Raw genomic sequence first — 12,626 nt, forward strand, 5'->3', positions numbered from 1 at the left:
CTCCTACAGATGCGAGTTACCAAAAATTTAAACTTTTAGTTTCCTTTAGTTATATTTCGATCTCTATCCTCCTAAGTGACTCCAATGTCCTTAAAAGGACAAATTCAATTCGGATATTGAACTATTATAACGGAAATAAGAAGGCTACAGATTCAAAACTCCAAAAAGGCCATACATTAAAAAATGTGACTAGTTTTCGAATTTATCAGTGTTCGGTCGGCACACCTCATGCTGCACCTCATGAGGACGAATGTGAAACTGACGATGCAGTTGAGGTACTAAGAAAAAAATGAAACAAACAAATTTTGTTATATTTTTATTAGATTTACAGCACGATGACTTGCTGCTTGGCCGCCTGCTTGGCCTTTAGCTTGACCTGAGCGGCAATCCTGTCGAGATCACGCCTGCCCTGGACGGTGAGGATGCGGCCACCATCCTGGACCTGCTCGACGAGCTTCAAGGCTTCCAAGGCCTGGAGCGCCTTGCGGGCGATGCTGCCAGACGATCTGAAATTGATAATGTTTTTTAGTTGAAGGAAATGTTTCTCGCACTTTAGTGTAAATAGAGCAAATTAAAGTTGTGCCTACAGTATTATTTCACTCAATTATTTGGCCGTGCTCGGCTTACAACTGCTCCAAGCTTTCATAAAAGCAGTATAGTGAGAGAGAAAGAAAACGCTATCATCATGAAAGTCATACACTAGGGCAGTTTCCTAGCGCATGTGTTTGCTATCTAACTTATTTTTCTCTCAGAAAATTTGTAGCTTCTTTGATATGAGGTTGAGAATATTGGGACTCTCTTTGTGGCTATAGATGGACCACAGTAAAAATTAAAATTATTTTTTAATCATTATTTATTTCAACTATCTTGGTAATATGATTGTAGTTCAAATTACATTTACATACATGTCAATATTTGACCTAGCCAGGCGTGGCTCACTCCGCGATTTCGTTGCTTTGCAACAGGTAGCTAAAAGTACATCCGTTCCACACCAATTTTGGTGGCAAGCCAAGCCGCGCGTGGCGCTGTCGCCACTTAGCGGCCATATCTGTCCTGATCGTAACAGACGCGTTTTGTTACAGAGTGAGTCTTCTGTACCTATTACTATTTTTTTTGTGACCTAGCGTTAGTGAACGTCTCCATTCTAGCTTATCCAAAAATGCTTTTGTATTTCCAGATGTTCTCCTCTAAAGCACAGGTCGCAAATCTCAAACGATTTTCGTGAAATTTTTCAAACAGGTTCAATAATGAAATAGGTTTTTTTGTTGATTCAGTTTTTGGAAATTTTTCAAAATGGCAGAGCCATACATTTATTCAGGTTTAAGCTACAGCTCACAGAGCCACTAGTTTATAAGAACCTATATTGTGATTATCAAAAATAAATTAAAATAATTATGTTGTGTCATAATAGTACATTACATGTCCGAAAATAGCAAATTCGCAATGAGTGGTGATACAGTAAAACACGACCGAAGGGAACACAATGAGTTTACATTGATATATCACAAAGTTCCTATGGCCAGATGGCCACCTCCAGTCTCCACCATCAGATCAACTTGATGGTACCATAATATTGCATTGTCACCCAACTTACATACCTATGTGAAGTAAGTCTAATTTAGCTTCCATGATTTTATTACAGACATACAGAAAGGGACAAGTGAAACTAAAAAAAAGCGTGTATAAGAAATAAATGTTAGGTCAAATGTGCACTTGTACAATCTGCAAGAAATGTGTATGTAATGTAACTAATGTAACATACTGTGTTAACAAAAAAGTTTAATTTAAGTAGTAATCTGTACCTGCAGAAGTGTGAGGGTGTGACACCGTTACGTTTGCGGCCACCAAAGATCTTGGTGACAGTCTTGACTCCGACAGGGGAGCGAATGTAGATGTGACGCAGGATGGCGGCACAGCGTACATAGAACCAGTCGGGGTCGTAGGGAGCCAGCTCCTTGAAGCGAGCGGTCTTCACAAGGTCCATGTGTTCTGGGACCTTGACCTTGCCCGTCCTGTAATTAGAAGAATAACATTGAAATTTTTAACCCACGCTATGCTTTGTTTTTTTCCTAGCCTATCTAAGTGTCCCACCACTGGGCAAAGGCCCATGGTATTGGATATATGTAAATCATAACCAGAGGGTGGAATTGCTCATGGCAAAAATCAAACGTCAATAGAGTTGGAACGTTTAACACATTCGACACCGCGTACCCGACTCTCGGGCACTCGTAAACTTTACTCAGATGCCGGCATACCCGCTAGTCGGGCAAGAGCTATAAACCTACACGCGACGCCGAAGTGCCCGACAGGCGGGCAAGCATTGCATCTTCACTACCTCAGGGCTGCCACTGCCACTAACAGAAAAAATTGTAAGTCTTCTGATTATTATGTGGTCGAAAAGTTGGTACAGTACAGGTTGGTGGTTGGGTTGGTGGTGGTTGGTTTATTATATTTTATTACTTCACTTTGTATTTTTATTCGCTTTACCTAATGCGATTACAAAATAAAAATTCTTATTAGTTGGTTACGTGAAATTGCATACACGGGTATGTATCAATAGGAGTTAGAATTAGGAGAAGAACAAAACGGGGAGCCTAAACAGATGAGACAGCAGATTTAATTTTATCCACGTACTTATACGAAAGTTACTTTGCACAGCCCTGAGCGTCCGCCGCTTGCCCGACTAGCGGGTTCGCGGCGTGCGGCATTGAGTTGCACGTCGTTGCCCGACTAGCGAGTACTGTCGGTTTCTGGGGTATTGTTTGAAATTTTGCCTGGTTGCGAAAGTGTTAATTTTATCGACTTTTTCAGCTATCTATAAGTTCAGTCACCTTTTACAATTTATATGATGAAAATTAGTAACCTCAACCTCAAATCCATAAGCAAACAATAATAGACTTCATATGAACATTACGGAATAACATTTAAATAAAAGACAATATAAAACAATAATTTTAAAAACTACTTAGTACTGCATTATTAAAACTACCTAAGTTTCAATAATACAACATAAGGATTCAAATCACCTGTGAACTAATTTTCATTGTATAAAATGTAAAAGGTGACTGAACTTATCGATAGCTGAAAAAATCGATAAAATTCAATGTACCAACTCTATGGGCGTTTGATTTTTGCCATGAGCAATTCCGCCCTCTGATCATAACTGTATATAAATCTGATTGAATTTGAAGGTGCTTATAATTATTTTGTAAAAGTTCTGTAATTTAAGTAAAAATGGAACCATAATTTCCTGCGACTGCTACAAAATATGTCCACAAAAGTTATTTCAAACAAACACCTGAATAATTTCATTTCATTTATTCATGCTAATTATCATGTAATGCATTATTTGATGTGACCACAAGTACATACTTCAGGGAATATAATCAAATGGTCACAAATTATAGCAATTATATTATATCCAACCATTTCATTTTATTTTATTTTAGAGCCTTGTATCAGAATATGTGGTATCGTTTGTTTAATTATTTTCCATTGCTAATTCTGTGTGCCCTTTGGCAAAGGCCTCCCCCAACACTTTCCAATCTTCTTGCTTCTGTGCCAGTCTATTCCAGGTTTTTCCAGCTGGCTTTACCAGATCATCCTCCCATCTTCTGAAAGGTTTTCCTCCCTTTCTCTTGCCCTCTCTTGGGTACCATAGTGTTGCTGATTTATTCCATTTGTCTTCTCCTCTAATTACATGGCCAGCCCATTTCCACTTAAGTGTTCTTAGTTTTAGCACCACAACTTGGGTCTTTGTAACTTTCCTGATTATGTTGTGGTTGATTTTATCTATTTTCCTCTTTCCCATCATGCTTCGTTCCATGCTTCATTGGCAAGTACGAAGTTTGGTTTGTTGTGATTTGGTGATATCCAACCATACAGACTCCTTAAGCATAAAATAATACAAATAATCACAAATTACTTACTTTTTCAAGTGGGCAGCGACGGTCTTGACGACCTTGTCTTGTTCAACATCCTTAAGCGTGACGGAACGCATCTGAAATATTAAATATATTCAATTTAATTATCGTTTAAGCGGTACTACTCGAATACTCCACGAATTTTCAACTAAAGAACCAGAATCGCTTCGTGCTTCTAATAAAAGTTAGGTTATGTTATAAGAAATACATTTTTGTTTATAATAAATATATCGTCAAAGTCAATGTTAAAACTGTTACAGAAGAATATCAGATATAGTTCACTAAACGAGTGTTCGAGAAGGTAATTTTGCTGAAAAATAAGAAAAACGAATGGAATGGCATCTACGCTCGTGTCATGACAGTTCAGTTGGCGAATACGCCAACTCTTAGAGTGTGAAAGTAATTTGCTCTTTCAAAGGCAAAATGCACAAAACGGTAGTCACGATATTACCTTAACTTTCAAATATCACAAATATACCGAACTGTTTTATAATTTCACAAAATAATGAAAATCCCATGTGGCTATAACCCACCTTGCTTTTGGCTGTCAACCGGAAGAAAGAACGAAAAAAAAAAACTTACAGTGTTGACATTGTAATGCTATGAAATCTACTATTTTTTTTTAAGGAATTAATCTGTTTTATAAATAAAATGGAATTTATTATGAAAACTTAAACAGAAACTTGATTTATACTGCATATATTAATGGACAATTAGGTGCAGTTGCAATTTCATTCAAAATAAAATTATATACTGTTTTAAATTACCATAATGGTAGAAATCAATGAAATCCATAGACACTGATGAGCGGCAATATGCTATTTAATAAAAATATGCATCAATAATTGACTGTAATTATATAATAAAATATTGGGTGCTATTAGTTTATTTCATTTACTAAACTTAATAATCATAAAATTCATAAAGTGTGTCATTGTCTTTACATGAATTTAACCATCTAGAGTCAGTAGAGTCTATGGTTTAATGTTGTCATAAATTGGAAAATGGCCGCGAAACAGAGTTCAATGGAACAAGAAGGTGATAATATTGCAAATTACGTGCTAAACTAACTCATTTTTAAGTTATTTTGCATTATATAATGCATAACTTGTTATACATCATTGTCCAATACAACTTACGTGTTCGTGGTACTAAACCTTTGTTCTTTGTTGGTGATGTTTTCATTACGTTCTAGGGCAAGCAGCACCCGACGATATTCCTCTGGCATCCCTCGAGGAAAGCCTTTTGAGCCTAGAAAAGCTTGATCGTGCATCACCAGAGCTATGGCCTGAACAAAGTAAGACTATAAAGATATTTATTACGTTTTATTCGTCATAACCCAAGCAGATTAATTTTCAAAAAGCGCGGGATTTTGGTTTCTTCCATGATGTTGTCATTCCGTCCATTACGTATCGGATTATGATTTCTGGCATTTCGGTTACAACCGATTTGCTTTTGAACTTTTAATATTACCATGGGTGATGGAAACAATAACGCGACGCAGGCCGATAATGGGTCCCCTTGTTCTGATGATTTCGCAGTGCCTGGAGTGTCCGAATTCGCACCGCTTCATAATCCTAACCAGTCGCCTCCCGCCTGGAGCAGAGGACTCACAAAAGAAGACGTGGTTGTAATGCAACGTAAGTGTTACAAATCGTGAACTAGGCTCCATAGTAAAGTGTTATGTGCTTTCTTGGTTATGTTTATTGAATCGTTAATGATGTTTTGTTTACAACTTTATTTACAGAACTGGCAGCTCTCTCAACTAGTGGCCTTATAATGGAAGTGAAGAAACTGCATGACATGGCATACCAACTGGGACTAGAAGAGGCTAAGGAAATGACAAGAGGGAAATATCTGAATATATTTGCAAGAAGAAATCGATAGGCCGCTAGTGTAATTTACTTAGCAGTTATTCAGGTTAGTCATTAAGTTGTAGTCTGTTACTAGTTAATATCTTTCAGGTTTAGGTTAATTGTTGCCGACTTTTTCAGTTGACTCAAACAAAAAGTATAAACTAAAACCTGAGGTATGAACTCGACAGATTGTTTTTGTTGTTATAATTGTTTGATTTATAATTAAACTTGATAAAAGTTCTATATTTTTAATTACTTTATAAATGCATTGTGATATTTCTGAGTTAGGGCTCATTTAGATGGTGCGAGAAATCTCATGCAAGTTTCATTACATTGCATTATTTGATCGGTTGGCTGAATTGTTGTAACCTCAATGATCCGCAATGTAACTAAAATCGCACGCGAGTTCGCGCGCTGTCTAAATGAGCCCTTAATAATTCTAACTCGGTACCTTACATGTGGTTTTTAATGTATTAAGTGCCAAGGTTGCAATAATTTTGTTGAACATAAATATGGTAATGCTTTGGCCTGTATGCTCTGTCCTCCCGTTCATATGAAGCTAATTAGACTTAAGGTGCCAGTAGTTCAGGTCCATCTCCAAATGCAACTTGCCAAGCACTGAGCAGATGGCAATGCAATTGTTATTGAGTTTTAATATTTAGTAAGTTTTTACAAATTGATTAGTTCGTATTTTTAGAAACAATTTTTATTAATAGCATTTGTTTAAAAAATAGTTTCAAATTTTTAATGATGCATATTCGACCTATGTTTGAATCTTTAATCAATATTTATGTTTTAGAAAAGCACTATGATTTTTTTAATAACTGCAAGTCATGCATGACTTATAGCAAATATTTGACAGAATACTAAGAGAAAAACTGTTTGATATAACATACTCGCTCCAGCTTTGAACGGGTTAATAAATTTTACACCTAAATCTTCTTCAGGAATCACTATTGGATAGGTGAAAACCGCATGCAAGTCCGTTCAGTAGTTTTTGAGTTTCTCGAGAACATAAAAAACAAACACACAAACAGACGCGTCATCAACATAGATTGACTTTAAGCCCACCTCCGGGTAAAGGTAATGATTTTAGCAGTATATTTATGTATGATTGATGCACCACTATAGTCCAATTAACACTTAACTGTCTACTTACCTCTTCATATGCTTAAATCATTGAACTGATGAAGCAAGGCGTAAGCAGACTAGCAAGAACTTGCATGCAATTTACGTTACATTGCCAACTATGTACTAAGGTAAACTACATTCAAGTCTGATCAGATACTGCAATGTAATGAAAATTGCATCCAAGTTCTTGCTAGTTTAAACCGCGCTTTAGATGAAATAAATTCGGTATGGATGGGATGGACAGTTATTATCTTGGGCAGAACCTAGTACAGTCAGCAATATTATTTGCGTACAAACTGTCAAACTTGTATGCGGTAGGGTTACCTTTTATCAACAGCTGACTGTACATCATAGACTGCAAAAATTATACCATTCCATACTCCATAGTCAGGTAAAATTTTAGGTATCTACTTTTCTATTCAAGATCCTAAAAAAGGTTGTCTAGTTCCTAGAATAGTACAGTCAGCAGCATAAGTTGTTAAGCGGCTCATCTGTGCAAAATGATTTTGACGCGACTTTATTGTTAAGAGAATAAGCAAGAGTGTGTCAAGGTAATTTTGAACACCTCGCCCGCATTGCAACTTCTGCTGCTGACTGTATAAGCTAGTTTCACCCAACACAAAATCGTGTTGAAAGGAAACAATTTATTTTAACCCAAATAACATTTTATTACACTATGTTAACAAATTTAGTCTAAGAGCTAAGACTAAAAAAAAAATTTGACAGAAATTCACATTGTCTTACATCATTATACAGTCATACATTATGCTTATCGAACTTCCATAGTTCTAATCATGGACCTAAATTTAAAATTCGAGTCATGCTATCATGCTGAACTTGTTGGAATAGTGATGAAGTTAGTTACTTTATCTATGTTAAATTTTAAAACATTTTGTTGGATGCCAGTGGCCTATTTTATAAAGCTACAAGTTACAATTTACAAGCGGAAGTCTCTTTCTAACCTTATGTGTTAGAACGAGACTTCCGCTTGTAAATTGTAACTTGTAGCTTTATAAATAGCCACGTCAAATTAAGCCGAATTTGGGCAATCTGCGGAAATAATTCGTGTAGTTTTGAAAGTACCTTAAAATACAAAAAAAACCGGCCAAGAGCATGTCGGGCCATGCTCAGTGTAGGGTTCCGTAATTACCCGTCCGTCAAAATAGACTATTTACAAAAACTCAAAAACTGCTAGACCGATTAGGTTCGCTATATTTTTCCTTAAAAGTCTTTATATTTTCACGATTTTTTTCATATTTTTTGGACCCATGGTTCAAAAGTTAGGGGAACTAAAGGGTGAAACACAACTTTTTTTCTTTCAGATCGATTATTTCCGAAAATATTAAGTTGATCATAAAATGGTCCTTAAAGACCCTTATTCATTTTAAAATACCTATCCAACGACAGCCCACACTATAGGGTTAACGCGAAAAAAAAAAATTCATTCCTACTTTAATGTAGGGGAGCCACCCTAAAAAAATATTTTTATTATATTTATATTTTACGACTTTGTCAGCGTAACTTATTTATATATACGTGTCAAATTTAATCATAAAAATTAGAAAAAATATTTTTTTTATGGTGGCTGCCCTACATTACAGTGGGGATGAAATTTTTTTTCGCTTCCACTCTATAGTGTGGGGTGTCGTTGGATAGGTCTTTTAAAACGAATAAGGGTCTTCAAGAACCATTTTATGATCAACTTAATATTTTTGGAAATAATAGATCTGAAAGAAAAAACCGGGCAAGTGCGAGTCGGACTCGCGCACACGGAGGGTTCCGTACCATAATGCAAAAAAAAAAAAAGAAAAAAAAGCAAAAGAAAACCGGTCACCCATCCAAGTACTGACCACTCCCGACGTTGCTTAACTTTGGTCAAAAATCACGTTTGTTGTATGGGAGCCCCATTTAAATCTTTATTTTATTCTGTTTTTAGTATTTGTTGTTATAGCGGCAACAGAAATACATCATCTGTGAAAATTTCAACTGTCTAGCTATCACGGTTCGTGAGATACAGCCTGGTGATAGACAGACGGACGGACGGACGGACGGACAGCGAAGTCTTAGTAATAGGGTCCCGTTTTACCCTTTGGGTACGGAACCCTAAAAAAGTTGTGTTTCACCCTTTAGTTTCCCCTAACTTTTGAACCATGGGTCCAAAAAATATGAAAAAAATCGTGAAAACATAGCTTAGTAAAGACTTTCAAGGAAAAATATAGCGAACCTAATCGGTCCAGCAGTTTTTCAGTTTTTGCAAATAGTCTATTTTGACGGACGGGTAACTACAGAACCCTACACTGGGCATGGCCCGACATGCTCTTGGCCGGTTTTTTTTTGTATTTTATCAGAAGGTTGCTTAGCTTGCTTATTCTAAACTAAATTTTTTATTGATTTAAACTTTCACGATTATTAAACATTATCAAACTACACAACCAACCAACCAACCAAGTGCGGGTAGTTCGAAAAACTCGCGCGGCTAGAAGATGTTGATGTCAACTTGAGCCAGTCTTCTCCGAGACCACGGGGACAACGCCGTCCTCGAAACGTCGGAGGTAAATTTTAAAACTTAAATACGCGATTAAGTCCCGTTGTGTAGTTTGATAATGTAAAATTTTTATTTATGATGAACAATTACGAAAAAACGATGTTTTCTTAAACCGTCTATTTTTTATCTCTTATTTAACTTTAACAGCCTGTAGCTCCTAAAGTATTGATCGCAGAGTAAAAATAAACATAACCAAATTTGTAGGAAATTTAATGTTAAAACTTTTGGCCGAAGTAATTATAATGCTATTCGTACAGATATTCGAGATATGAGCAAAAATATGAAATAAACCGGGCAAGTGCGAGTCGGACTCGCGCACGAAGGGTTCCGTACCATTATGAAAAAAAAAAACGGAAAAAATGCAAAAAAAAACGGTCACCCATCCAAGTACTGACCACGCCCGACGTTGCTTAAAACTTTGGTCAAAAATCACGTTTGTTGTATGGGAGCCCCATTTAAATCTTTATTTTATTCTGTTTTTAGTATTTGTTGTTATAGCGGCAACAGAAATACATCATCTGTGAAAATTTCAACTGTCTAGCTATCACGGTTCGTGAGATACAGCCTGGTGACAGACAGACGGACCGCTGTCCGTCCGACAGCGGAAGTCTTAGTAATAGGGTCCCGTTTTACCTTTTGGGTACGGAACCCTAAAAAGGTACCTTCAACCCCCTCCTACACCCTCAGCACACCCCCTACCCTCGAGGACTTTTAGTATGTTTATCTGGACACCACAAGGTATACCTGTACCAATTTTCAAAACTACACGAATTACTTCCGCAGATTTTTCTAATTTGCTTAATAGGCTAAAAATAGGCCACAGATATCACATAGTAAGTGGGTAACATAACAGTTAACTGAATTATTATTTCACTATTCTTTTTTTAATAAGCCAGATAATGGAACTCTTTTGGAATCAACAAGGCTTTTTAGACAAACATGGAAAGTAAATTATTGAATAACCAAACAAAAGTAGGTTCATAAAACGGTAAAATTAGAAACCTAAACATTAAACTCACATACAGCATGTTACTAATCATTTCTGTCTATGAATCTCATCTTCAGAGGTTTGTTAGGTTTGGAAATTAATTGTTTTGTCGGCCTGATATCTCCATAGTGATATTCGAGTTTGAACTTCTTCAATATCTGAAACAAGCAGTCAATGATATCAGTTGCAACAGTTGGATATGTGCACGACAGCGCCTGATTGACTTTTATAGGCCACAAAAGTTATTTTACAGTTTGCTAAATGTCAAACAGGCCTTACCTGAAAGGTAAGGCCTACTAATTAACATGTTAACTGTCCCCGTACAAAATGATATGACAAAGTCACACGTCCAAGTGTGATTTCACTTTGAAGCTGTGAACCCATAGTGGAAGCACGGACTCTTGAAAAAATGCTTCATCACCCCACATTTGAGGCACCCGGTGGACAGGGAACGTGTAAAATAAAGACCCACAAATGATGCTGCGGTATTATTTAGTTAATTGCTATTAATTGCTTAAAAATGTTTGGGGAAACTGGCGTCTTTCAGTCCTTGGCGTATGTCTCAGGACTGGCCTTACGGGCAATAAGAATGGTGCATTGAATGGGGCCAGTACAGCGGTGTGACACCGCTACAACGCGATTGGTTGAAATATAAGACTATGTTATAATTATTAAGTTCCTAATTTAAAGTGAATTTGGTAGATTTAGTAAGACTAATATTGATCAAACATCTAAGGGTTAAGACTTCTTGTTATAAAAAAAGTAATTATAAATCTGAAAGATCACCTGGACTGTAAGCAAAGACATCATGGCTTCAGCCATACTCTGTCCCAGGCACTTTCGGGCTCCATATCCAAAAGGTATGGAGGCAAAAGCATGGTAATCGCTGGACTCTTCCTTGAGCCACCTCTCTGGGTAAAATCGATTGGCGTCATCAAAGTTACTCTCTTTTCGGCAGGTGTCTTGGTTCGCCATAATGATTAGAGTACCTTTCGGGATACTGAAAGAAAATTTTTAATTTTTTAAGTGTTTGTAAAATTTTGATTGATTTTATAATATGATTATTTCAACTCACTTGTATTTGTCCAATATTATGTTCTTAGGCAGTATCCTGGTAACTATTGGCATGGGAGGCACTAATCTAGAAGCAGAATAGTTGTTTATTACACACGTTTCATTGGGATGGTAGTGGTGCAATATTTTTTAAATTAATAATTGACTGAAGGTCTGCCAACACGCAATGGAGCGCAGCATTTTAGGTGTTAAAAGGACCGACCGCGTCCGGAACACTACGCTGCGCTCCAAAACCCAACACGCAATGGAGCGCAGCATTTTAGGTGTTAAAAGGACCGACCGCGTCCGGAACACTACGCTGCGCTCCAAAACCCGCATTGCAGACATTGGCAAAAAACCGCCATGCTCAAATAGGACTGGGCCGGCCAAGTCTATCGCATGCATCCAGATATTAGGTGGGCTAACATAGCCACCAAGTGGATACCGGTAAAGAAGCGTGGGCGGGGTAGGCCCAGAAGGAGATGGCGAGATGACTTTGACACCTTCCTTTACAACTGGCCGGAGGAAGCACAAAATCGGGAGCTATGGAGAATCAGGGGAGAGGCCTTTGCCCAGCAGTGGGACACTCAAATAGGCTAAGAAAAAAAAATCCCATATTGTATGTGTACACATACATTATTGCATGATGACATTTTGTGCCAGTTGGTGTGTTGCCAAGTAGTCTAATAGTAGTAGGAGTACAAAAAACATCAATACCTCAACGTCTCTTTAATGCAGGCTTGGAGATATGGCGTGTTTTCTTTAAGCGTCTGCACACTGTTCATGGAGCTGGTCACTAAGGCATCGACTTCTTGGACGAGGATGTTTTGCGCCCGTTGGTGTTTCGCCAAGTAGTATAGTAAGAAGGAAGTTGAGGATGAAATCTTGAAATGAATTGTGTAAAATAGACAAAAGATATTGTGACTGTCGCATAATTAAAGGCATCAAAATACGAGTGTGGGTTTATAAAACGTGCTGAGAGTTTCATAAAATCACACGACACGAGTGTGTTGGCCAATAGTTTGCTGTTCCAGCTTTAATCATGCGACTTGATTCTTTATACCATTGCGAGGGTATATTTGAATGCTAATTATGGCCATGAAATAGCTATTTTATTATGTATTTTTGGG

The 12,626-nt window shown here is 37.2% G+C and overlaps 3 protein-coding genes across 5 annotated transcripts in view; 1 reads left to right on the plus strand and 2 right to left on the minus strand.

Annotated features, from left to right (window-relative positions):
- The window catches only part of LOC134797105 (probable cytochrome P450 301a1, mitochondrial), a 308,099-nt gene that overhangs the window by 292,399 nt on the left and 3,074 nt on the right, over positions 1-12,626 (minus strand). For both annotated transcript variants that reach the window (XM_063769335.1, XM_063769334.1), the window contains exons 7-10: positions 12,214-12,380; positions 11,519-11,584; positions 11,230-11,443; positions 10,200-10,601 (exon numbers count right to left, since the gene is read on the minus strand). In XM_063769335.1, the coding sequence (XP_063625405.1) occupies positions 10,488-10,601; positions 11,230-11,443; positions 11,519-11,584; positions 12,214-12,380 (561 nt within the window). In that variant the 3' untranslated portion in view covers positions 10,200-10,487. The remainder of the gene's footprint in view (positions 1-10,199; positions 10,602-11,229; positions 11,444-11,518; positions 11,585-12,213; positions 12,381-12,626) is intronic.
- Positions 314-4,515, minus strand: LOC134797120 (small ribosomal subunit protein eS19A). Of its 2 annotated transcripts, none has more exons than XM_063769356.1 (4): positions 4,457-4,515; positions 3,930-4,000; positions 1,803-2,012; positions 314-506 (listed from the first exon to the last, which is right to left on the minus strand). In XM_063769356.1, exons 2-4 carry the CDS (start codon positions 3,998-4,000, stop codon positions 326-328), a joined length of 462 nt encoding a protein of 153 aa, XP_063625426.1. In that variant the 5' UTR covers positions 4,457-4,515; the 3' UTR covers positions 314-325. The 2 variants fall into 2 exon arrangements, with proteins under 2 accessions (XP_063625426.1, XP_063625427.1); XM_063769357.1 differs by lacking the exon at positions 4,457-4,515 and adding an exon at positions 4,375-4,398.
- LOC134797122 (protein lin-52 homolog) lies at positions 4,901-6,019 on the plus strand. Its single transcript, XM_063769360.1, has 4 exons — positions 4,901-4,961; positions 5,119-5,220; positions 5,465-5,563; positions 5,671-6,019. The coding sequence occupies exons 1-4, from the start codon at positions 4,928-4,930 to the stop codon at positions 5,808-5,810; spliced, it is 375 nt and encodes a 124-aa protein (XP_063625430.1). The 5' UTR covers positions 4,901-4,927; the 3' UTR covers positions 5,811-6,019.

The sequence above is a fragment of the Cydia splendana genome, chromosome 14 (genome assembly GCF_910591565.1).
Source record: "Cydia splendana chromosome 14, ilCydSple1.2, whole genome shotgun sequence".
Lineage (NCBI taxonomy): Eukaryota > Metazoa > Arthropoda > Insecta > Lepidoptera > Tortricidae > Cydia > Cydia splendana.